The 25166-nt window shown below is 32.3% G+C and overlaps 2 protein-coding genes across 3 annotated transcripts in view; both read right to left on the reverse strand.

The window, feature by feature from the left end:
- LOC140056647 (partitioning defective 3 homolog) overlaps positions 1–10697 on the reverse strand; it is a 76137-nt gene extending 65440 nt beyond the window's left edge. The window contains exons 1-2 of one of the 2 annotated variants that reach the window (XM_072102110.1): positions 10559–10697; positions 8751–9015 (exon numbers count right to left, since the gene is read on the reverse strand). In XM_072102110.1, the coding sequence (XP_071958211.1) occupies positions 8751–8876 (126 nt within the window). In that variant the 5' untranslated portion in view covers positions 8877–9015; positions 10559–10697. The remainder of the gene's footprint in view (positions 1–8750; positions 9016–10558) is intronic. The other variant, XM_072102156.1, reaches the window with a different exon arrangement.
- Positions 10698–11238: 541 nt separating this feature from the next.
- On the reverse strand, positions 11239–24831 carry LOC140056606 (cullin-2-like). The gene is made up of 22 exons (XM_072102038.1): positions 24751–24831; positions 23981–24107; positions 23316–23418; positions 22606–22700; positions 22169–22271; positions 21291–21373; positions 21029–21125; positions 20650–20760; positions 20372–20534; positions 19918–20007; positions 19754–19788; positions 19284–19391; positions 18579–18641; positions 18059–18187; positions 17396–17482; positions 16136–16282; positions 15565–15642; positions 15133–15199; positions 14673–14872; positions 14141–14242; positions 13702–13818; positions 11239–13317 (listed from the first exon to the last, which is right to left on the reverse strand). Exons 2-22 carry the CDS (start codon positions 24097–24099, stop codon positions 13189–13191), a joined length of 2226 nt encoding a protein of 741 aa, XP_071958139.1. The 5' UTR covers positions 24100–24107; positions 24751–24831; the 3' UTR covers positions 11239–13188.
- Between the last annotated feature and the right edge of the window lie 335 nt (positions 24832–25166).

Consider the following 25166-nt stretch of genomic DNA (forward strand, 5'->3'; position numbering starts at 1 on the left):
TTTTCCCACTCAAACAACTTGTTTAGTACCAGCAGTAGTAGAAATTACAAAAGGCCTACTGACAGGCTCTGTCATTCATGAAGATAGAATATTCAAAAGAATAGTATCTGGTTTATATGGAGTAACAGGTACCATAGTACCATCATATAAATTTAAATTAATAAATAAAATACAAAAATAAAGATTATATAATAAAATAATTTAAATTTGCATTATCATCATACAGTACAATACATTGTTTGCACACATAAACAATTATCAACGCCATGTTCACTGTTGTTAGTGTTACAGAGTTATCAACTTTACTATAGTATAATTAATGTCAGTTAGTCCTGATAAAAATGTCTGTAGTATTTTTTATTTAGGCAAAACATACATTTTACAAAATATAATACAAATCAACAAATTAAACAAACACGATCATATAGTCAAAAGTTGCCAGGAAAGCACAATTTAAGCAGCATAATGTAAACCCTGGTCACCAATTAGATGTACCTCCAACTAATGACTGCAAAAATGTGTCATTCTGCACAGTGTTTCTGTATAGAACTCTGCCAAAAACCTGTATAAAATACACAATAGACCTGAAGGAAAATCAATTCTGACACTTTATTTTGGGTTTTGGTAGATTTTAGGATTTTGAAAGAATTCTATGCAAATCACTTCAAAATATTTGAAGTCTTGTCTGGTGACTGACATTCAGGTTTTGTGAATGATTGCATCCGGGTGCTTTAATTTGTTAACAACCATTCTAAAAATGCTTTACTATTTTTTATATTTTTTTCTGCAAAATGAAATAGTATTATAATTCTGTTGAAAAGGAAGAATAACAGGAGGTTGCTGTGAAGAAAACAAAACCTATCAGAACAAAGCCTTGCCAATGGCCAAAAGATTTAGAGTAAAGAGAGTATAAATAATGAAGTCGAAAACAAATATGTGGTTTTATTACAAAGCAGTATTAAACATTGCAAATTTACAGTTGCCATTGAAGTGAAATTAGCACTTGCAAATGTGACCAGGAAACAGAGGTCAACTTGACCAAAATTTGAACTTTCTTTAACTTGTGATGTAAAAAAAAAATGTAAAAGTAATTGATTTAATATCAACATCTTTCTTTTGTCAAGTCAACCATTCTCTCATGTACACTCTTTTAACTACAGTAACACAATTGTGTGTACAGTACAGTAACTTTATCTTTGCTGGAAAGGACTAACTTATTTTCAAACCAGACCAGACACTGAGCCAACTTTACAGCCACTTTGATTCTCATTAATTAAAACATTGTTAATTATCTATCATATCAGACTTAGGACTTAATGTGATTATCCGATAATACAGTAGATACAGACCTGTTTGTCTGTGATAGTCAATCGTAGATTGTCATGATGTTATTAACAACATAAGCTACTAGTCTAAAAATATATAAAAGCATCAGGTATAAATAGCTTAATTTAGCTTTGAATCATGTTATTGATCGTCCCTATTTATAGCTACAGTACAGTAGCTTAATTACTAGAAAGTCTACAATGTGTAATCACCATAAACATTGTGAATCCCAGTTTGAATTTATGGCAAATTGTGTTTGTATGCAATTATTCTGTACATATTTTACTTCTTTTTTTTCAAATTTAAATTTTACATTATAAAATTACGCATGAATCAGAAACAGTCCAGTATGGCCTACAGTACAATACTGTAGTGTACTTCCTTTTTAAGAAATTTCCATTTTTACAACAAATAAAGACTTTATACAGTGAAGTACTTTAGTGTTCTCAATACATGATGAATTACTGTAGAATTACAGTAGTTACAAATTAGCTTCAGCTTTGAGTTCTTTTTGGTAACTTGTAAATTATGTTTAAGAGCAGTCTCTGTGGACCAGAATAGATTTAATTTCTGGAGTAAAACTAAAATTTACATCAGTTTTAACAACAGACAAAGGAGCTTTTCATTCAAGATGAAAACCGGTATTATTATGTTGTATTTATTTGTAATACTATATCAGTATAAAGTTATGTTTCACTTTATGTATTTTTATGTCAATTTTCCTACAGTAATACATCAAAATCAACAGATATATCAAATCTGACATGAAAATCTAGTACAGTATGCTAAATTTAATTTAAAGTTAAAACAAAAGAAAATATACTGTAACTTGTAAGTTTCAGGTGGAAAAATGTACAGTATTCCAAATTTATGCAAAAACACTTTTTAACAATATTTTTTTCAGAGAGGCAAGGCACACTGCAGCATTTTTAAAGGTAGTATACACGTTCCTTATGACATACTGTTAACATGAGATGAAAAGAATTATTTCCTTTTTCCAGGATTTAATATCCCTGCTTCTATGAAATTGCAAGGTTGAAAAACCACACTCTAATACAAAAGGCCTACTGTACACAGTTGGCCTTTTGTAATTGATAATATGCAATTGTTTGAGAGACAAAAGGAATCATAATCATCATTAATTAGATAATCAGAGTGTTAATTAATACTTACAGCTGATTACAATAAGTTGATTAACGAAGTGTTAATTAGAAAATGAACAAAAGAGTAGTATGTTTTTTCTAACAACATACATTTCTTCATCATCATGAACATTTTCTTTTTCTCCATGTGAGTATGTATCATACCATGGAGGTATATACCTCCATGATCATACAAACCTTTTAAAAAATTTCAGGCCAGCTAAAATACTGTACATGATGTACCTGTACAGTATTTTAGCTGGCCTGAAATTTTCTTTAAACTAACATTAACAAGGAAACACACTGTATTGTCCAACACCTATTCAAAGGACACCCCCTACTCTATAAGGGAAACTTTGTTGGGCCCTAAATGTGTCCTCTTAATACTTTACTCATACTGTGTGTAATACTAACTTTTAAAAAAAGAAGCAAAAAAGATTCATGATTAAACAGTGTAAAGTAGAGTACCAATTTTTAGAAAATCAGATTTAGGTCAGAAATACTTTGAATTTATTTAAAGCTAACAATACAATAACAAGAAAATTGTATTGTAATCACAGTCTTCATTGGTTATTATATAAACTGTGGTTGTGACTAAAGTTTTTAAAAAGACTCGATCATGTAAAGTAAATGAATAGCCATGCAATTACACAAAGCATTTTAATGCACAGTATACAGTATACACTTGGTACTACACTACAGATCAAACTACAAGTATTTAACTACAGTAATATCCTATTCTTTCTAATACCACAAACTGATGTAGGTTCTAAAGAAAGTTAGTCTTTCAATGGACACCAAAGGAAATGATACAAAACAATACAAAAACAATGCCACCACAGAAAGTAGGCTTTATTTTTTAGAGATCAAATTATTCATACTGCAGTTACTGCAGTAAAACTTCATTTTATTACTGCAATAACAATAGATTTTAGTTTCTTTCACTCCCTGGTTTCAATTAAAATGTGTATATTATCTAAGCTTGCTAAATATAATATTTAAACAGATTTTAAAAAGAATTTATTCACTGAAGTGAAATAATTCTGACACGATCCCTTAAAGTATTGAACAGTTGAAAACAATGGGTAGAAAGAATTTTAAATTTCAAATCAAAATAACTGATATTCTGGTCACTATAGCCTAATTATTCGGCTCAACTGCATTTTTCATCAATATATAAAGGATTTACAACTTGCTTGAACATTACTTGCATAGCCAGTGATTATAAAGTACTTGAGGGAAGACAAATTTTTATTGAATTTTTTTACAGATGCTGCATAGACAATCTTGTTGCAAAGCAAATAAATGAATACATTACTGTATCTGTATTAATTTATTCAATGAATGTGTATCATACCTGTGTAAGTAAACACTGTACAGTACTTGTTTATTGAATTTATTTACATTTTAATATTAAATTCTACATTGTACTTTTTCCCAGAAGCCATTTTTTTGTAGTAAAAATTACCATAACATTAACAAATGTGAACTGCACTTTATTTGTGTTAGTTTTTTTCTGATTAATAAATTAACCATCAATATTTCACAAAGAAATCTAAAGAAAATCTTATTATACTGTACACATATACAGTACTCTGTGCAAACAAGGGTGGAATAAAAAGTGTGTTTGATTACAACAATATTTGTATTTAAATTGCTTTTTAGTAGAGCTTATGAAACCTGAGGTACTGTACAGTACTGTAGGGGCCTGTTCGTAGGGGTTGAAAATACCAGCTTATTCCCGATTTCCGTTCGCGTGGCCCAATTAACTTTTGCCTCAGGCTACAAAAAATTCGAGGTAAAATGTTCACCAAATTTGCAGGTTATTTCAGCGATAATCCAATTATACTCGGCCTTCGAGGATAATAAATCTCCGATAGAGGCAATGTGTCAAATTTTGACAAACGTTCGCTGCCTAGGCCCGTCATTTCTCCTACGAAGCTCTTCCATACACGCTTCGAGAGCGATCGTCAGCTGGTGCTGTCCTTGTTGGTGTAGACCGTTTAGGAATACACCCCGTTTAGTAGTAGGCCTAGCTGGTCGGTGGTGTTTCCGTCAAATTCTTCGCCAATGAGTAAAATAATGGTCGTCAGGAGAAGGCATATTTCGGCAGGATTATCGGCGTTAAGAGGCATAAGGTTTGTCGCAAGGATAAGCAGTGTAAAAGGTAGCAAGTAATTGTTATTGTAAAGAAAGATCGCGAGTAAAAAATATACAACACGAAACTAGCGTGCGAAAATGGGGTCGTAGGTTGTAAAGACAACTGACCTTAAAACGTAATTTCCGGTTTGTGATTCGTCGATTAAGCATTTAAGCGGTTAAATATTTCAAGTACGAACAACGCTCAATTTATAACCCGAGGCATGGGTGAAATTAAGCGCTTATTTTAACCACCGTACGAACACGACCCAAGTGACCAAATTAAGGGGATTTGGGGTAATAAAGTTACCTGTACAATACATTGGGGGTTCAGAATCACAGGCTAGAGTACTTGATATAATGTAATTGTAGGCCTACAGTAAAGGGTAACTCTCCACCTTACTTAATAAATAAGTACAAGGATAATCTCTACAAATCAAGAAATACAAGCTTACACAGTTACAGTCAGGTGTGAAATGTACAAATTACCTTTCTTAGGATGGATTCTAATGCTATACAGTTATTGAAACATTTAGGTAACAATCATAGGTTTGACCCACACCCATCATCCATTCCATACAACAGAATATGCATTATTGTTGTTGTTTGGAGACTGTATACACAGTACAGTTACTTACAGTACTCCGCCCATAATACTACACAATGTTTTTTTCAGTACAATTACAATATCATGATGTCTATTGCAATCAATATTTATGGTAATTAAAACATTTATACTGAGCTTACCATACAGTAATCAGAACGTACAGAAACTCAGGCATAATGCGCCATCGTAGTGTATTGTAGTAATAGTAATATGGAAAAGGCCTTGGTTTTGAAATTAGTGTATGAAATGTATTATTGACTGCCTAGTCAGTTCAGACCAGAAAGATAGCACACTACATTGCTTGTGATGTTTGCGATTGGATTTCAACAAGAGTCACTCTTCTATTTCAAGCATATTTAGTTACATTGTATGTCGGCATACAAAATGAATGTACTGTATCAAGGAATAAGGAGCGTTGACACTCGGTTTTAAATTATTGTTTAAGACATCTGTAGAGTAGAGTGGGTAGAGTAGAGTGGGTAGGGTAAAGTGATGGGTCAGGCAGTTTTAGACTGTTTTTAGCCCTTTTCTACCCAGATTTCACATACTGTAAACTCTACTGATTGAGTACTACTAGTGCATACACAGCATACTGTACAAAAATAAAGTACAGTAGGCCAGTTTCCTAAGAGCAGTTGTACAGTTAACAGATTGAAATCCACTGTCTATCCCTGAATACTATCACCATTACTGTATCCTACAGTACTACTAGCCTGGATAACTAACTACCTGTAAACTCAACTCTACTCTTCCTAGGACAATTACAGAACTATAACTAATAGTATGTCCAATTTGGGGATACAAGTATGCAGTACCATACAGTATACATATACAGTACCATACATTTATTGTAAGTACTGTTTCGATTACAGTAAATTATTAAAGGAAATTAGTTATTAATATTTTAAAAGACAATAGGAAGTAATTGACATCCTTAAAGTACTTTTACAGAACATAATGAACTATCATTAAATAATTAAATATATTCTAAAACTAAATTTGACCACTTACTGCAGTACTTTATTGTAACTAAATAAAGATCTCAGATATTAACACTTTAAATATTATAATGATCCATTTTGGTGAATGTATTTTTTTGTTATACCATTACTAATTTAAATAGTGGATACTGGCATGAGATCTTTTTTTTTTAAATTAAATTATTTGATCCTGATGATCATTAATACATTTTATAGCCTCAATTTCATTGCTTGGATCCATAAAAAATACTGGCTTCTCTGATTTAACATGGGTTTTTCACTCAGGCTGTGGTAAAACAATAGGCCTATTGTGTATACTGTAGAAAAAGACAACAGAATGACTACTATACTACAGATACTATTCCTAATCATACATTTTGTATGCACTGTAATTGTAACCTTAGCATTATTATGAATGACTCGTAAAGCAATGCATTTAGAACATAAAACTCGCAATCGGCCATTTCACATTTGTCAACGTGATCGTCATTGAGACTGTTAGCGCAAATATTCCCGCAGCAAAGTACTATCGCTTTTAACAATTGATCCGTTAATGTCTTTACTAAACTATTAGAGACTCCACTGTTAATAAGTGCACTAGTTTTTTACTAAACAGTGGTAATAAATATTCATTGGAAAAGGCAAGGCAGAAAGCATTCATGTAAAAAATCAGGGAGAAGGAAGAATAGCCATAAAAAATTAATTTTGATTTAGTATACTATCATGTAACAACTAATTGTGTTAAACCACCTATGTGTTTGTTACAATTATCGCATCATACTGTATAAGCATGCAGACACATATTCTCTTAATTGTTGGTATAAAATATCAAGCCCAGCATATAGTCACTACATTTTTACCAGAATCTGAATGTTCTTCTACTGTAAATCATAACTGTAGGCCCTGTTTTAAGCAGGGCTTGGGTTTTACCACTCGGTAAATAAAGCACATACTGTACATTCAGTATTACTCTTAGTCTTGCTTTACATAAACTTATTTGTAGTAAAATTATATCTACTGTTCTGTAGAATATGAAATAAACTGTACAGTATGGCAACTACAGTTAGTAATAGTTAGTAGTACACTGTACACACAGTACAGTACTACAAACGCCTTTGTTTAACATTTTGACAGAAACCTACATTTTAAAGAACAGTTAGTACAGTTTATTTAGTCTGTTCAGCACAATCACAGTAATCCCTGAGTGTGATGCACTTTTCCAGATCCAGAGGGAAATTCTTTTCATGGAATAGCCTACTGTAGTACAGTAGCAGAACTGCAAAAGTCCTAAAACCTACTTGATGTCTAAAGTTCACTAGGAGCAAAAGATCATTGAACTTCAATTGACAGACAAAATTTCAAAGTAAGATCGAATATTGTTAAAATCAATAAAGACCTTGTCTCTAAAAAGGTGAACGTCTTTAATACAAGATTTACTATATCCACATAGTAATGAAAACAAAGTACAGCAAAAGTGCTAAACTGTGTATGATAGTTGTGAAAACAATTTCATAGTATTTAGGTTATTGTCCTTTTTACAAATAATAATGAAAATCATTTTCAAATTCATGAATTAATTTAATCCTGGGGATATAATAGGTGAACAGACTGATGATGTTGTAGAGACAAACCGACTCTTCACAATCACAGCCCATACTGTCTGTCTAAAGCTCTGTCTACACTATCAAACTACAGTAGTTTGACAAAAAAAAGTGTGATGTGCCTAAATTCTAAATGTAGTGTATTCATGTCTTTGGGTTGAAGTACAGTAATTATAGCTTTTAATCCTACACAAAAATATTTCTTTAAAACCAAAAAAAGTAGGTTAGTTAGTTACATTACTGTAGTAATGTAGCAGTTAGTAATTTCATTACAATCTTCATTTCCAATTTCACAACATTTAAATCAATAATTAACAGATAAGAAAATATTTTCTGTGAAACTTGCTAACTAATTTTTAAAGTTAAAAGAATATATTCATAGAATTTTATTCAAAAAAATCTAAAATTACTGGATTTGCAATGAATGAAGACAATTCTATTTCTAGCATAATGGTAGGGATTAAATGCCACATAATGGCTCTTCTGGGTTACTTCATTAGATTCTTACTTACTGTACAGAAATAATCTGAAGCAATCTCGTCTTCTCATTTTTTATTTTTCACAATACCTCAAGGATTTGTTGCAATTTAAATAGATTCTTAGTTTGACCAAATATCATACAGACAAAACTGGACAGAATGAATTTTTTCCATACAATTTTTACAGTCTATTAATGTACAGTATGTGAAGGAGTGCAGATGTTACTGATGTGCATTGGTGTTAAGACATTAAACACCAAGATGTACTGTAACATATTTTTAACAATCGTAGCCAAAGTATTAAATAATAAAACACATTTTTTTTTTAATATGGACATAAGAAATTCAGTGAAAGAAATTAATGTCTTGTTCAGTTTTTTTTTCTATGATGTGAATAACTGCAACTGTAAAGTGGCTTTACAAACAAATTTTATTTTAGTAAAGTTTGTTTGTAATGTAGTCATATACAATCTTACCTTTCCAATTGCTTTGCGATATCTGGTGGTTGCCTTGTCTATCACTTCATCTATCGTTAAATCGCCTTCCCCGCAAGGAACAACAACTTTTACGCCTCCAAAACAAACCGTTACTTTCATTCTCATGCAGATCAGGTGGTTTACTTTAAAACACTCACTTCAAATCATTTGGAAAATACCAACGTTATTTCTAAATACAAACTTACTTCTCACAATTTCTGTTTCTTGGAATATTACTTTTTTATTTTACTTCATGTTTTTTTACCTGAGAAAAAAAAATTATTAATAGTTTCGTCAACATTTAAACAGCTGTTTTGTTTGTAAGCATAATAATATACTTTTCTAATATTATTCTACTACACTACAGTAGTAATTATAATATAATGCTACAGTACTTTGATTGAAATCACATGCAAATATTGTGTACACATACTTACTCTACAACTGTATAATTAGTACAGTTTGTACAGTCGGTGGGCCTACATTTTCTGTTTTATTTTGTTTAAATGGTTTAATTCAGCTCATTGTATTCTATGATTCTACCACCAGGAAACTGATTTAATAGGTGAGCAGGGAAATAACCATCTTGGATGTAGATTTAAGGGAAAAAAGCTCTCTCACACCATCTGTACAATGTGAGCAGAGACCAGAGTCCGACGGGATATGACCGGTTGGGCCGCCGACAAGTTGAGCCGCCGGTAATTTCTATGAAACGTCCAGTGCGTCTTTTACGACATTTCGCGTAGTGATAGAGGGGTTTCCTAGTACATAAGTTCATGGTCTTTAGGTTTATTGTGTCATGAAAATAAATAATATATATAATTACATACTACAATTTTGTTGGTTTGAACCGCCATAACAACACAGCAAAGGAAAGTAGTCATATTTAATAATTTAATTGTTTTTAATCTTTCAAGGTAAAAATGCAGTGCACTCCATAATATTTTTCTCGCGTAAAATCACGTTGTCTCTCAGGACTAATAGAGTATTGATACTCTTCAAATGAGGTTAAATAATTATTATTTTTTATCTACTATCTTTTAATATCATATTTTATTGAATTTTACAATGTTAATACACAGAATATTTTACTAAAAAACGGTGATTTTATGCAATTATTTAACCGAAAAATGGAGTAGGCCTAGTTCATACAACTGCCGCCTAAGGGGGAAACATGTTTACGTCATTTTTGGCTAAAAACGATCACTTTCGGTCATGTTTTAGGCCTTATATTTTGGAATCTACAAACAAGTCAGATATTCATAATTATTTCTCTTTAATTATAATATTTAATAATATATATTAAAAACCGTGATATATAAACTTTGGAATATACATCGTTATATCTAATAATTAATATAAATAGAACTTCTATTAAATAGAAACGAGCACCGGCGAAAGTAAGCATTTGGCGTTTCATAGAAAATAACGTTTTTCTGGCGGCGGCTCAACTTGTCGGCGGCTCAACTTGGCCTAATCCAGTCCGACTCTGAGTGAGATCAATCAAGTTTGTAGCTAAAAAAAGACAGTTTCCAAACAAAACATGCATAAAAAACATCAATTAACATTAGGCATTTTATCTAAATATAGAGACTATTATGAAAACTATTAATATCAACGAAATATTAACAAAAAAACAGACTTACAAGTGAAGATACTTTTTAGGCCTGCAAAGGCAGATACGTGATTCTTGCACCACCACCACCACGGCGGGTCGAAACCACGGGCAGCGTTTCCGAACGGAAACGGCTAAAGCCGTCCCGGAAAGCACATGAATTGATTAGAAACAATCGTGTTAATTAACTTACCTTATTGATATTAACACATCACAGGCAGGCAACAAGGTTTAAGGAATCATCATCTTTGTTTTTAACAGTTAATATTTATCCATTATTTCCTAAAAATAGTAATTTGTGGAATAAAAATGTCAAAGGTTAGTGTCGTGAATTCGCGTTTGGGTTGACGAAAAACATAACAAGCATTGCACATTCCTAGATTGGACTCGACGATTATCTTTCCTATTCTAATACACTGTGCACAGCGGGGGGATTTCCTGAGTGGTAAGTGTATTGTGCATTGTTTCGAATTCTGGCATGATATACACCGCCCTCAAGTACAAAAGAAAGTTTTGCGTGGAATTTTAATTAAATGTACAATGGAGAATTGTGTTGCACCACCTCTAATAAAATATAAATAAAAGTAATAGCAAACCTACAGCCAACAACGTAAAAAGTCAAACTAGAGGTAATTTGTCAAATTTGTATTATATCGCTACATCTAAATACGATACCAATGAAGGATTATTTCAAGTTTTAGTTACATATAAAATATAAAGAATCAATTTTAATCAGACTTTAGATGTAATCAGATGATGTCCCCTTTTCATTGATTTTCAAAGCAAACAAATTATTATTTTAGATAACTCATGAGTAGTGTGAGAAATTGAATGGCAGCCAAAAAAAAGAAAAATTGTTAAGTTCAAAGAAAAAATCATATACACACTACATTCCACGGTTTCATAATGTACATTAGGTCCTCGCTCAAATGTCTCAATTCAATAACAATCATACTTTTGACGGGATCAATTATTAACAAAAAAATGATCTCAAAATGTCTCTCAGACTCAGCATCACTTTGTTACAGATAACAGGATATAAACAAAACACTGTTTTGAAGTCAGATACTTTAGTCAGTTATATTGTTAAAGCAATTTAGATATTTACATTATTCATATTGAAAAGACTCAGTTATTAGTTTGTAAAATAATCTAAAAAAAGTCTAACCGAGCTATAAATAAATACATACTGGCTAATCTTAATATTTCTGAGTATTTATCAATTATTTGTTTTAGTTCTCAGAGAGTAGGTACCATACTAAAAAGTATAATATATACTCCAAACAACGAAATACACTGTATTGTGATAGCATTCAATATTTCAGCATTAATTATATCAAGGTAATCTAACAACAGGTTACTGACTTCGCCTTGATAAATCATAACTCATAACAGTCCTTTGATCTTATCTCTGGCTGCAACATATACCAACATTACTGTCCTGTGTACATATTCTCCACGGCGCACAGTGTCTGTTAAGTGGTGTGGAACTGATCATGTCGCAGCCACAGATAAACCTTTTGATCTTCGGAGCTCAGCATTCTGTTGTTAGATTGCCTTGATTATAGGAAGTATTATTTAGATAATTATTTAAATAATTCCTTCATTAAAAATATCACCATCAGGAATGAAATATAAATATCAGCTGATTCAACAACATACAATAAGTTTAATGAGCTTAAAATCAAGGAAAAGATTGCAAGGGTCAGGATATATGGATTACAACTATGAAAACGTATGGGTGGTGGGTAGAAATTGGACTCATGTATGGTACTGTATATGCAAATTGCAGTATAAAAAATTTAATATATATCTAAAATGATATTATTTATTTAATAGCACATATCAGAACATGATGATGAATAAGTATTGTCTAATATAAAACAATAATAACAAGTTTTATGGTAAAAAACATACATCATTAGCAAGATAAAGAGCTATATAAAACACATAGGGAGGCCAACATATAATAGCCCTTATATGGTTTGAGTAATAACATTTTATACCTCAGATGTTAGTCTAGTATACACTATGAAACTAAACAATGTTGGTGTGACTTAATGTGCGCTTATGTCGACACGTGACTAAATTCAACTGAAAGAAACTAGTTCTGTGAGAGAACTGACGTCGACTTTCACGGAACCAGTGCGCGAGCGCTTATGTTGACACTGGAACTGATCTGTATGGCGCGCATGACACAATTCATAGTTGTATGGGAACCAGTATGCACAAGCGCTTATATGATAACATTAAACTTGGGCAACTGAAAGCAATTATACTTATGTTAACATTTCTGTGTGCCCGTCAGTTGTGTTCAGTTGCTTGGAACACTTACATCAACAAAGTTGAGTTGAATTCCATGTCGACATAAGCTCATTTTTTAGTTTTGTCTACATCACCAAACTTTGGACAAAATGATTTTTAAATAATACTATATTGTTGTTGTGTATGTATCATTTTATTTTATATTTAACCTCTCAGCCAATAATCTAAAAATGTGGACTCAAGCCTTAAAAAAAAATAATCATTACACTAACGTATGACCTTAGAGCAACCTTTCAACTAACTATAAATGGTATTTTATGTCACCCACAACCAACATACAGTATGTATTCTTTGCTGAGGTTCATTATGAATTCTAGTATATGCATTTAAGCATGGGAGGTCATCTTTGATTTGACCTACCAACTTCAATCCATTTTTGGCTACTGAGAAAGAAAAAGTTGCCAGGTAATGTAAATTAATGATCCTTATTTTCAATTACCACACCGATTGTTCTCATATATTATATTTAACTATAAGGCATATTTCTTCTAATAGGATCTAGGCTTGATAAACATATGTATCTGCATTTGAAGACCTATCTATATACTGCTTATCTATAAGGGCTTCTATAGATTTCTTGATCATACTGTTGGTGGGGGTAAACCGTGTACGAGATTGACTGATCACCTGAAAGAAAATTATAAAACTTGAAGTAATTAATAACGTACATATAAATTAAGTGCTCAGAAGCTGTTAAAGACTTGGCAAATAAAGATAGCAGCAGAAAGTGGCTACCACACATATATGTGATTTACTGCATGTGAGTCAGCCGGCCGGGCAGACCTCTCTGGTTATCCAGAGGTGTTCTAATAACATCAATAGATGGCACAAGTCACAAAACATCAGGTGACTTCACCAAGTTGTCAGCAATACCATCACTGACATAACCTTAATAAAGTGTGTTGATTTTTTTACGTTTTTTACTTTCTTTCACGCAATATGAAATCCATTAAAAAATATCTTTGGAAGGCGATACATATTATATAACTACAGTATATCTACAGTACTTACTTCTTGTATTAAAATGTTATGCTTTAGAGCTTTTCTAGCCTTCATTATCCTCACAATTGCGGCTTGAAGGTAAAGTTTACGATCATCATCTACAGATCTGTGCGTCAACTCAATCTCCTAAACAACAATAAGTATAAGGAATTAATCAAAAATAAAAATAATTAATGAAAAACCAAGAAAAGTTTGTGCCACTAAATGTTATAACATTCTTGAAAATTAAGGGCACGCTAAAATAACAGTTTTACTGTATGCTATCAACTGTTGTTGAAAGCTAGAACTTCTGTTTCTTTAAAAGTCCCAGACATTTTATATGTAAAAAAAAAGTGGGTAAAAAGAAAGCTAGGTGTACGTTTGTCACATCTTAGTGGAAACAAAGCCTGTGATTGGTTGGTTGCATGTGGTACACCCTCTAGCTTTGTAAGTTAAAATAATATATTACCTGTGTGGTTTCTTTCTGCATAGCTGTTGAGATCTTGAATTTTGTTCGCTTGTTGGAATATTCAAGATTCAATACAAATACTGTCTTTTCAGTAATTTGGCCCTATAATTGGAAAAACACGAAATAATGGTAATTGTCTCAGGAGTAAAAAAAGGAAAAGGATCAAGACCTGTGAAGAGTAAATAAAAAGTGGTCCAGAAATGGGATCCTGGACAGATTGCTCCCAAAATTTAATGGAGCCATCCATAACCACATATCTATCTGCGGTTTAAATTTGGTAAAGATCAATCCGGTAGTTTTGACACAAACAAACATCTTAAGCTCTGTCTACATTGTCAAAATTTTTGGACAAAAAAATGTATGGACATGATAATGTTATATCACTACCATAAATAAGCATATCACTACCATATTTGGGTACACCACACTTTTTTGTCACATAAAGTTTGATAGTGTAGACAGAGCTTTAGATAAAAATATAACCGCCTAATATATACAACATAATAATTATTGTAATATTATCAAAACTTACCTCAGGCTCCTGTTTTAATAATTTGACTTCTACTAACGACTGTAGCGTTTTGGTTAGTTCCTTTTCCGCCATCTGCGTGTTGGTCAGAAGTTCTAGGAACTGAAGACTTGTGTATGTGTTGAACATTAAGAGCGTCGTCATCTGGTACGTTGTCATAGTTACAATGTATGGCTTCTTTAAACAATTAACTTTTAGTTCACCTTTTGGATTAGATGGTGCAAAAGAATATAGTAATGTATTATTGGTAAAGGCCAAATAAACTGTATAGATTGTTCCACGTAGAATCTGTATCTGTACTGCCAAAGATCATGAAATATATTCAGAAATGCTGCTATTATAGCCAGACTTGGAGATTACCAGTAATAAGTTTACTAAAGGACAGGACACAAGATTGATTTATCTTGTATATTGAAGCACATCATATTATATCATTATTTTAATTTATGATTCTATAAATTACCTGAGCATAAATGATGAAGCCATGTGAGTTTCCTACCATTAAAGTTTCCACCATAAAATTGTTCAAACTAAAAAAAAAAACACAGATGTTTCCATATTAAAAGGTATACTATTCCATTAAGCTATTTTAATGTCACATAAATTAAAAAAAATGACTTACCTGAAAAAATGTAGGTTAAAAAATATACCCGAGAACTACTTGCGAATTTTTTCACAAGTATTCTCAAATGTACTTAGTATAAAGTACAAATTACGTCAGAGTAGGGCAAAACATCTAATTAAAAAATATGGTTAAAATTAACTGTTTATTTTGTCTTTTTAGAAGTAAATAGTTATTAGTTTTGTTCGTTTTCTTCTTTTTGTTTGTTTTGTGAAGTGAATAACTTAAAACCGGACAATCTTTAAAGAAACAATTAGGGTTTTAACAACTTACACTGTTCACGCTCTTTTCTAATTCTTGAGGTATGGCAAAGTTGGAAAGCAATGTTTGTCCTAACGGCCAAGCACCCGCCTAACAAACAAACATTACAAATTGTTAATAATATATATGTCTGAAATCTGAAATCAGTTTCATTATTTTTCACGCACAAAAAACAAAAATATGGTAGAGAATGGAACATTTTAAGAAAATTTTTAACAAATATATATTGAAACTACTTTCCAACATAAAATTGAATAGATTAAATCTTTCACTCCTGTTCGGGGGCATGGTTACGGTCTGGCGCCGGCAAACCAAAACAAACCTCAATGTTTTATTTTTACGGCTGCATGGCTATGTGCATATCAATTGGTGCTTAGTCGTGTGAAGCGATGTGAAAACAAACATTTAATTTGCCGGACCGGAACCATGCCGGAACAGGTGTGAAAGACCCTTTAAACAAGCTTACAGCACAGTAAATTCAACATATCTCAATTTGAATGATATAAACTATTAAATCTAGTTTTATACCAGCACGTATGTACTTTAACTCGCACAATTGAATAATCATGGAAATTATTCTTACCGTTAAAACGTATATTGAGAAATTAATTCCTAAGTCTGTGCTTTTCTGTTTGCAGTAGTCTGTGAATTTGGTATTCAGATCTTCACTAACCGTCATGTCCGTGAACATGCGGTGTAATTTATTTGTGAACTCGTAACCACATGCTTGCTGTTGAGATAAAAGTACCGTAAGTGGGACTTAATAAATGTATGAATGAATGGAAAAAATGAACTTAAGCCCCATTCTTGCTGTTGAGAGTAAAGTATGAAAATAAATAAACGAATGAAGAAAGAAATGGATTTATTAATTTCGTTTTTTTTTCCAGTAGCGTAGCCCTCTCAGTAATAATATGAAAAATGCTCTTCCGAGGGGCCCTACGACACATTTAAACATAAAAACCTAATTTTAAACTAAACTTAAACTTCAAAGCAAGTTCTCATTGTTAAGTATACCATTTTATACCATTTTTAATTATTATTATTAGTGAGTAAATAAATGAATGAATGGATAAACGGAAGTTGAGTATAAATGAGAATGGTTGAAGTAATGTGTTAGTGAAGAGAGTTTGAAAGATTAAATAAAGAATGAATGGATAAATGGAAGTTGAGTATAAATGAGAATGGTTGAAGTAATGTGTTAGTGAAGAGAGTTTGAAAGATTAAATAAAGAATGAATGGATAAACAGGGAAGTTGAGTATAAATGAGAATGGTTGAAGTAATGTGTTAGTGAAGAGAGTTTGAAAGATTAAATAAAGAATGAATGGATAAACGGAAGTTGAGTATAAATGAGAATGGTTGAAGTAATGTGTTAGTGAAGAGAGTTTGAAAGATTAAATAAAGAATGAATGGATAAACGGGGAAGTTGAGTATAAATGAGAATGGTTGAAGTAATGTGTTAGTGAAGAGAGTTTGAAAGATTAAATAAAGAATGAATAAATGACGGATTATATCAAAATTATTCTACTGCAGATACTGCAGTAACTTCAGTTTCTGCAGTAACTTCAGTTTGTATACTCTTTATCCAGATTATGAAATTATGCAGCTTGTCTATGTAATTGACAATACAATATTTTCTTTGCAGTTCCTGCCTCACAAACCTCTACATTGAATAAACTAAAACCATATGTTATTTCAGTAAAAAAAAGATGTAGTTACTGCAGTAACTGCAGTAGAATGATTTCGACATGATCCCTAAGTAAATGAATATAGTTTTGAATAGAAATATTATTCTTAACCAATGATTTAGAACTGATTATAATAGAAGTATTAATTGTTGCTGACCTTTAACCTATTTATCATTCCTTCTTCCAAATCCATTGACATTGATAAACCATGTATAAGCCTCTTAGCAAGCATTCTGGCATAGAACTTGAGGAAAAAGAAAAACAAATAATACACTCGTTCTTGAAAAACATACTACTTAGATCACGAGAAACGATGAGTGATGATAAACATCAATGCATCACTCATGTAAACAAGGCTAGTGATGTAGCCAAAACGAAACAAAATAGCAAGTCTATTTTTTACAGTTTACACAAAAGGAAAAAAATACTAATAATAATACAGTAATATAATATCATGAAAGCTTCTAAAATCTAGAATTTGCAATATTTCATTTAACATGTCTTTGGGAGTGGAATAGTTATGAGAAAACAAAAACCAGACAGGATTTGAACCAATGACCCTGGGGTCAAGTTGCTGAGCACCTTAAACATCAAGCTCCACTCTTCTCAAAGCATTGTTGTTCTTATATTGAGAAAAAAAACTTATCTTATAACATGTCATTGGGAGTGGCATAATTATGAGAAAACAAAAACCAGAAAGGATTTGAACCCATGACTTTGGAGTCAAATGGCTGAGCACCTTAAACATCAAGCTCCACTCTTCTCAAAGCATTGTTGTTCTTATATTGTAACTGACAATATTAATGTATAGATAACATACCTTTTGAAATATATCCTTGTCATCTATATACCTGAAGACAATAATACACTGTGTTAGTTTATCTTCAATATCAGACTCATTTAACCCTCGTGAACTCTTCTTCAGTAACGTATCTGCATACTTGGCAAGCTGAAACAACAAGATAGTCAGTCTTAATTAAGCTCTGTCTACACTATCAAACGTTATGTGACAAAAAATGTGATGTATCCATATATGGACAAATCACTACTATATTTGGGCATATCACTACCATATTTGGGCACATCACACTTGTTTTTGTCAAACTAGTCTGATAGTGTATATAGAGCTTTAGAAACATTTAAATTTTATTCACAAAGAAAGGCAATGTTGATAGTATAAAACATGAAGATAACATTTTGATCTTCACGGAATACACAAAATGTGCTAAAAACAGGGTTTTGCAATGAAGACTAGGCGAAGCTAGAAGGAATTTATTGAAAACAAAATGTGAGCAATCATAGCTAGGCCTAGGTGGAATAGGAAAACAGATCATACTCACCAGCTCAGGTGACCTGCATATTTCCTGAGGACTGTGTCTATGATTGACAATTGCAGTACAGGCCTAGACAAATTATAATATATATAGTACATTACAAATGATTAAGATTAGCTGCCATTTCAAATGTTAAAAACTCTACTTAAAGAAATAAACACTGTTGGAGTGGAGTTGTGGCTTGGTGGTTATGATGCTTGGCTACTAATCTAAGGGTCCTGGGTTCAAGTCCTGTCATACGTCAGGATTTTTTCTCATGACAATTTGCAACCCCACTCTCAAAGACTTGTAATAAGTCTTTGTTTATGTAGAGCATCTTGTATTATATGTTTGTCGTGTGAACAGGAGAGCCACCTTTGAGAGAAGGACAGTGATTGAGTTCACTTGTGGTTATCCTTGGCAATTTGCCTAAAATTTAATAATATATTGTTTATCATATAGTTGTAAGATAATCATACAATTTTGCCGTCATATGTATTGATGCATTTCTTTCATCATTTAATAATTCTGTTTCCTCTATTCTTTCCTTCATTTATGTTTTCAACCCTCTCATCTTCAGAAAAACTAACCTACCAGTCTCCATATGAATTTTCTAAGCATACTACTATCTCTACTCATACATATATTGCCTTTCATTTATTTAATGTTCCCTAGGGGAGTATGCCCTTAATAGGGTTGTCCTCTGAATATGTGTGTCCCAATTTACTATACCTTATCAAGTGCTTTGGTGAATACTTGGTCATTTCCAAGGGTGTTCTTTATCATTTCTAAAAACCTCTTGTGTACAGCTTGGATAGATTCAACAAACTGGGCTGGAATCTGAAAACAAAAAACATTGTTATTATCATTATTACCATCAACACCATCATCTATACGCTATTCATCTTTGTTAGACATTGCATTCGATAATAACTTCCATGACATATCATAATTATAACAAAATATCGAAAAAACATATCAGATTTATCATCATTGAAGAGAAAACATAGGAATACAAATTAATGTATGCACAATTTTTGTTATGAATGCACCTCGTCCTTCAGATGAGATGTCACCTATCATGTTTGCATAGATTTATGCACACATGATAATCCCTTGTGAAATAATCTTGTCAAGTTTCCACTGAGGACTAATGAATGTCGAAGTTTTGTAGTTACGAAAAAACAAAAAACTAAACTTACATTTTCTCGTTTGAGGTTTGAAATGGCAGCTAAACCTACAAAAAAGTTTACAACAATAACACTACAATATATATATATTTAACTTTCTTTTAATTCAAAAGAGATAATAAAATGCAAACTATGAGAGAAGTAGAACTACTTAATAATCGTTTTTCTTTAAATACCTGTTTCTTTAATGTGTAATTCTAATTCCTGAACCATTATTCCAAGACCATTGGTAACTGGTCGTAATAATTCATACATTCTTGCCAGATCTAATAAAAAAAGAAATTTATTTATTTTTATTTAATGTTTATTTATACTGGGTGACTTCTTCAGTCAAAGACTGGTCTCAGAGGCAGAATGATCAGAGGCTGTGTGTGTGTACTAGTATACCGCGGTAACCCCCTACTCATCTGAAAAGATGTACTAGGTTCCTTAAAGTGCACATGAGGTAGATGTGTACATTGGATCTACGGTTTACAGTCTTTATCCGAGAGGACTCGTTTCACCACCAGAACCATGGAGCGAGTGAGCCTTGAACCCTTGTCAATGTTACGACTACGTAATTACAGATCCACCGTCTTAACCGATTAGCAACTCACTCACACCTCTGAATAATGTACATTTTCGCTTTACCTTCAGTTGATTCTTCTCGTACTTTATCCCTACATTCACTATGTAAGAATTTCATATGATCCGCAACCATCCGCTGCTGAAATTCGTTTGTGACAGTCGGATAAGAACTAGGATGGAGAAATTTCCGACTTCTTATTGTTTCCTCTCCTAGTCGCGCTAGCACCTAAGAAATTACATATTAAGAAGTGTTTAATTTATTTTCCCTAAAACCTGTAACAAAATTATATTTAGACTTCATTAATATTTTTCTGTCTCAATCTTTTCTTTTAAATTCCTACCTTTTCCATGTACTGGGAACAGTTATATTCCTGTAGTAATTTAGCTGCTTCTTGTTTATAGTACTGTCCAGTCTCCTCAAGAAATTTCTCCTCAAATATTTCTTGGTAAAGCTTTAAAAATAAACAAATATAAAAGGTTACACAGTAGAACCCTGCTTTGGAATGTCCCTATCAAGGGTACTCGTCAAATGAACTAGAGTAAATTATGTCTTCAAACTACAGTCAATCCCTATTCTGAAGACATCCCTATTATTGAAACAACTTCACGTCAAATGAATGAGGGTGTCAATATATGTTTTTTTTTACCAATTACTATTCCTTAGTATTCAAATGAAATTTATACAACATTTTAATTCCTAAAAATAATTTAAATTTTTACCTTTAATTGTTGCTTTTTCTTGTATTTTTCAACTTCTACAAATGAGTTGACTACACTATGTAGTATGTGGTGATTTGTGCTTTCTCCATTCCGATCCCTATAGTATAAAAATGTGAGGTTATTGTTCAGGAAAACAAATTCTTCAAACAAATCTTTATCGACTGTAGGATAATCCATACTCAACAAGCATGACTAGCATCCTGTAGGGACTACTAATTAGGCTTGGTTCACACTCTAACGCAACGACATAATAATACCTTACCTTCGTATCTCTTTAAACGTAAGGTGTAGTAGTTGCTGCTGTAGTGGCTTGATCATTTGTTTTCTCCAAATATCAAGAGCCAACTGGAAAACAAAGTATAGTTAATTATAATTGGTAATGATGGAAAAGGGAAAACCTTTAGTTTGTATAAAGTAATCAATGTTAACTACTGTACATACAAAACAAAACAGTAGTTACAGTCAAAGAGAAGTTTCAAGTTTATTGTTTCACACAATGCAATATAATACAGAACATAAATTAATAAATATAATTGTGTGATGAGGCCACGACTTAAATTTGGTCCTCCAGATGAAGAAAATATTCAAATAAAATTATTCTGTGTTTATTTGTGTTTTTAATGGAGGGTTTCTTTTTCATTTCTGAAGGGTAGGGGGACAGTATTGCCAGTGCGGATTTAGGAGGGGACTAAACAGGCTTTACGTCACTGTGTTTACAGACAGAAGTATGATCGTTTTGCTGATTGCTGCGTAATACATGGAAGTGTCATTTTTGGGCCAACTAGGCTAGTGGGAGGTGCCATTTATTATGAATTTTCTGTGGGTGTCATATACCTAAAGCTTGTGGCTGGGCCCTTCAGATCAAAATACTGGATACACCCCTGTAGTGTCCAATATGTATTATGACAGTGATAATTATTAGCTAATTTTGATTGTAATATATTTTATCAGGCTCCTATGTAATTTATAAAATTCTGTCATTTTTCTAGTCTGAGAAACCACTCAATAGTGATTCATTCACTGTATGGTTTTTCTCTCTTTCATTTGTTTTGTTTTCTAGTTTTTGATTTGTTTATTTATTTATTACCATCTTTACTGAGGGTAGCCTATCCAGTTCTAGTTTCTAGTTGTTCTAGTTACCTCTCCTATATCCATCAGTTGTTCATTTGTTTCCAGGGCAAAGCCATACTGTACATCGGCCTCACTTAATCTTTGTTTCTTTATGTATTGCTGATTCAGGTATCTATAAATGAATGAATGGTAATCTATTATTTTCTTCTTCTAAATCAAGTAATATTAAAATATGTAGCAGTTGTTTAAAAAAAAACACGCAGAAATAAATAAAGATGATTTCTTTTAATAAAAGATTTTGAAAATCTATGTGTTGATGAATTTTGACATACACCACATATGCAGTTCTGAAAGGAAAATGTTTTTTTACATTGCGATCGGATCAATATACTTGATTGTCCTCAGCATGCATGCTGTTGTAAAATATTGATATCTATTCTTATACCCTTTTCACATCTGCATAATAATAATAATAGATAGAGCTTTATACAGTTTGTGACACTTGCCTGTATAGTTGATCAAGGTAACTAGAGCCTTCACTAAATCTCTCCCAAGTCTTCTGGTAGTTGACCAACATATTTTCATCTGTATCACAGACATCCTAGTACAAGAAAAAAAGAAAATAAATAATATTTATACTTTCGATCGATCGTGAAGGCCAAAACAAATAGAAGAATCATAATTTTTCAGAGAAAATAATGTTTTTTTTCCCAATCTGTAGAAACAGAGTCTGGCAAAACAGAAAGACAATTAATGCAGCAACTAGGCATATAGCAAGAGAACTGGGATAATGTAATACGACTCCCAGATAATACGCCCGCTAAACAATCTCTATAGGAAGAAAACAAGAAAGTAAAAAGAACCGTTGGAAGATGGAAGAAAATATGGATAAAAAGAATACTGGATGACTTGAATTACAGTGTTAAATTACACATGTTCACTTGAGACACACCCGGCCTGTGACAGGAATAAATGGAAGCACAACAGGTTGGAAAACATTAACAGCCTAGTCTTGTGTAGCGTGTGTAGTTGCTCACTGTGTAACCAAAAATTAATTCGCAACGACATTTCAGAACTCGCATATAACGACATTGACCTGATTAAGAGTTCAATAAAACATTAGTATCATGTGACTTACAATGCTCCAATCAAATGAGAAGAATCTATTTAGTTGTGTAATAGTTGAAAAAATGGAAATAATTGTAGCTTTTCTGACCTTGTATAAGTTGTGTACATGTCTTTCTAGAAACAGCTTGGTCTCCTCATACAACTTTTCACCTAAATTATCAGGAAATGCTACACACAACGCATACACATCACTGATACAAATAATAAGGAAGATACAGTAGTAGTCTATTCATTCAAATGATGCTTTTTTCTGTGAATAAATACCTCTGAATAAGGTCCTCCAACCACTTGGCCTACCAGTCTAGTGTGGTAACCATATAAATTGTTTATATGAATACGATAGTCTACTTTCCTACTACCAGATCCCTTTGGGTTGGCCCAAAATATCTGGTTTTCCGGAACGTTTAGTATGTATCTGAATGCGTTTCGAATGGTAAGAATGCAACCTTTTCGACCTAAAGTAAAGATTTTTTGCGAGAGTTTTTTGGTCTTAAATATGAATCTTAGGGAGTTGTAGTTCTATAATTCAAGTTTCAAGATTCAACTTAACTTATCCAAGTTGAAAGAAATGATTGATGATGAATCCTCTCACTCATGAGGATGATCAAAGTATTGTTCGAAACTCAACAGTTCTTTTCAGAACTGTATACATGGTTTACCACTAACTTATATCACCATTTGATTTAGCCATGCAAACCTTCAAATAATACAAGAAATGATAGATGAAGAACATTGGTAATATTTAAAGGATACAGGAAGCGGTCATTCCAAGTTCCTCTTTGGACAATTCCTAGTTGTATCACCCCTTCTACAGTTTCCTTTAAATTTTTCCAGGTTTGGTCAAAATCCACCACTCGTGGTTTCAACGACATTATGATTTCTGTAAATAAATATATTATTATATCATAGTTATACAATAAATTATTAAGTTAGGCCAAGTCCTATATCGTTAGTATAAATCAAAAGATGTAAAATATACTTTATACATAATATGTAGGGACCTAGGCCTACAAGCTACAGTCCTTTATTTTATGTTTATGCGATGCTTAGGCCTACTAACCCTAGATAGCTAGATATTAGCTACAGACCCTGGCCTCGGCATACCAATCAAAATTTCAGAATATAACCGTCATTGTATGTCAAATTGAAAGGCATGACTGTGTTGGGTTTTTTTTAGAATTTAGGCCTACCTTTAATTTCAAAACTGTCTGCTATCTGTAACCAGTTAGGTAGCAGACAAACTGAGCTAGGAGTAAGGAGTATGGATTACATCTAGACCAAGTCAAACAGTACACAGGCCTAGACCGGTTTCCATAGCTAGACCCGCCCGGCCAGACTAGGCCTAGGCCTAGGCTTTACGATCAAAGCCCAGCCAGGCCTACTAGCCTAGGGCCTAGCTAGTATGATGGGCCTATTTACATACTATACTACACATTTATTCTACAGTAATCATATTCAAAGATACATTGATTATTATTTGATGTTATATAACAATTTTCTATGAAAATAATTATGTAACTTACATTTATTTTGTTCCCATTTCCACTACGTACTACGCTAGGCTAGGCACCACCTAAATAGACACACGACGGCGACGTGTGTCGATTGGTGGACGAGTCATCTCGTCGACTTAACTTTTGGTTACGTCGTCCGCGCCGCCAAGGGACCATTGAAAATCGTGTTGAAAACCACTTACTTTTTATTACTTTTTCAGTTTTAGCAGTTGATTACTTGTACGTTTTAAATATCATTTATTCATAAATAAAACAAATATCCAAAGGAATTTCTTATTTCATCATATTAAATAGTGTCTCAAAAAAATGTAATTCTTTTTTAATATTAGGCCTATTGAATGTAAAAATAAAACATTTGACCAATCATGATTGTTTTACAAACGTATTCAAGAAAATAGTTTTAGTAATATATATAATAAAATAAT

The sequence above is a fragment of the Antedon mediterranea genome, chromosome 1, assembly GCF_964355755.1.
Source record: "Antedon mediterranea chromosome 1, ecAntMedi1.1, whole genome shotgun sequence".
Lineage (NCBI taxonomy): Eukaryota > Metazoa > Echinodermata > Crinoidea > Comatulida > Antedonidae > Antedon > Antedon mediterranea.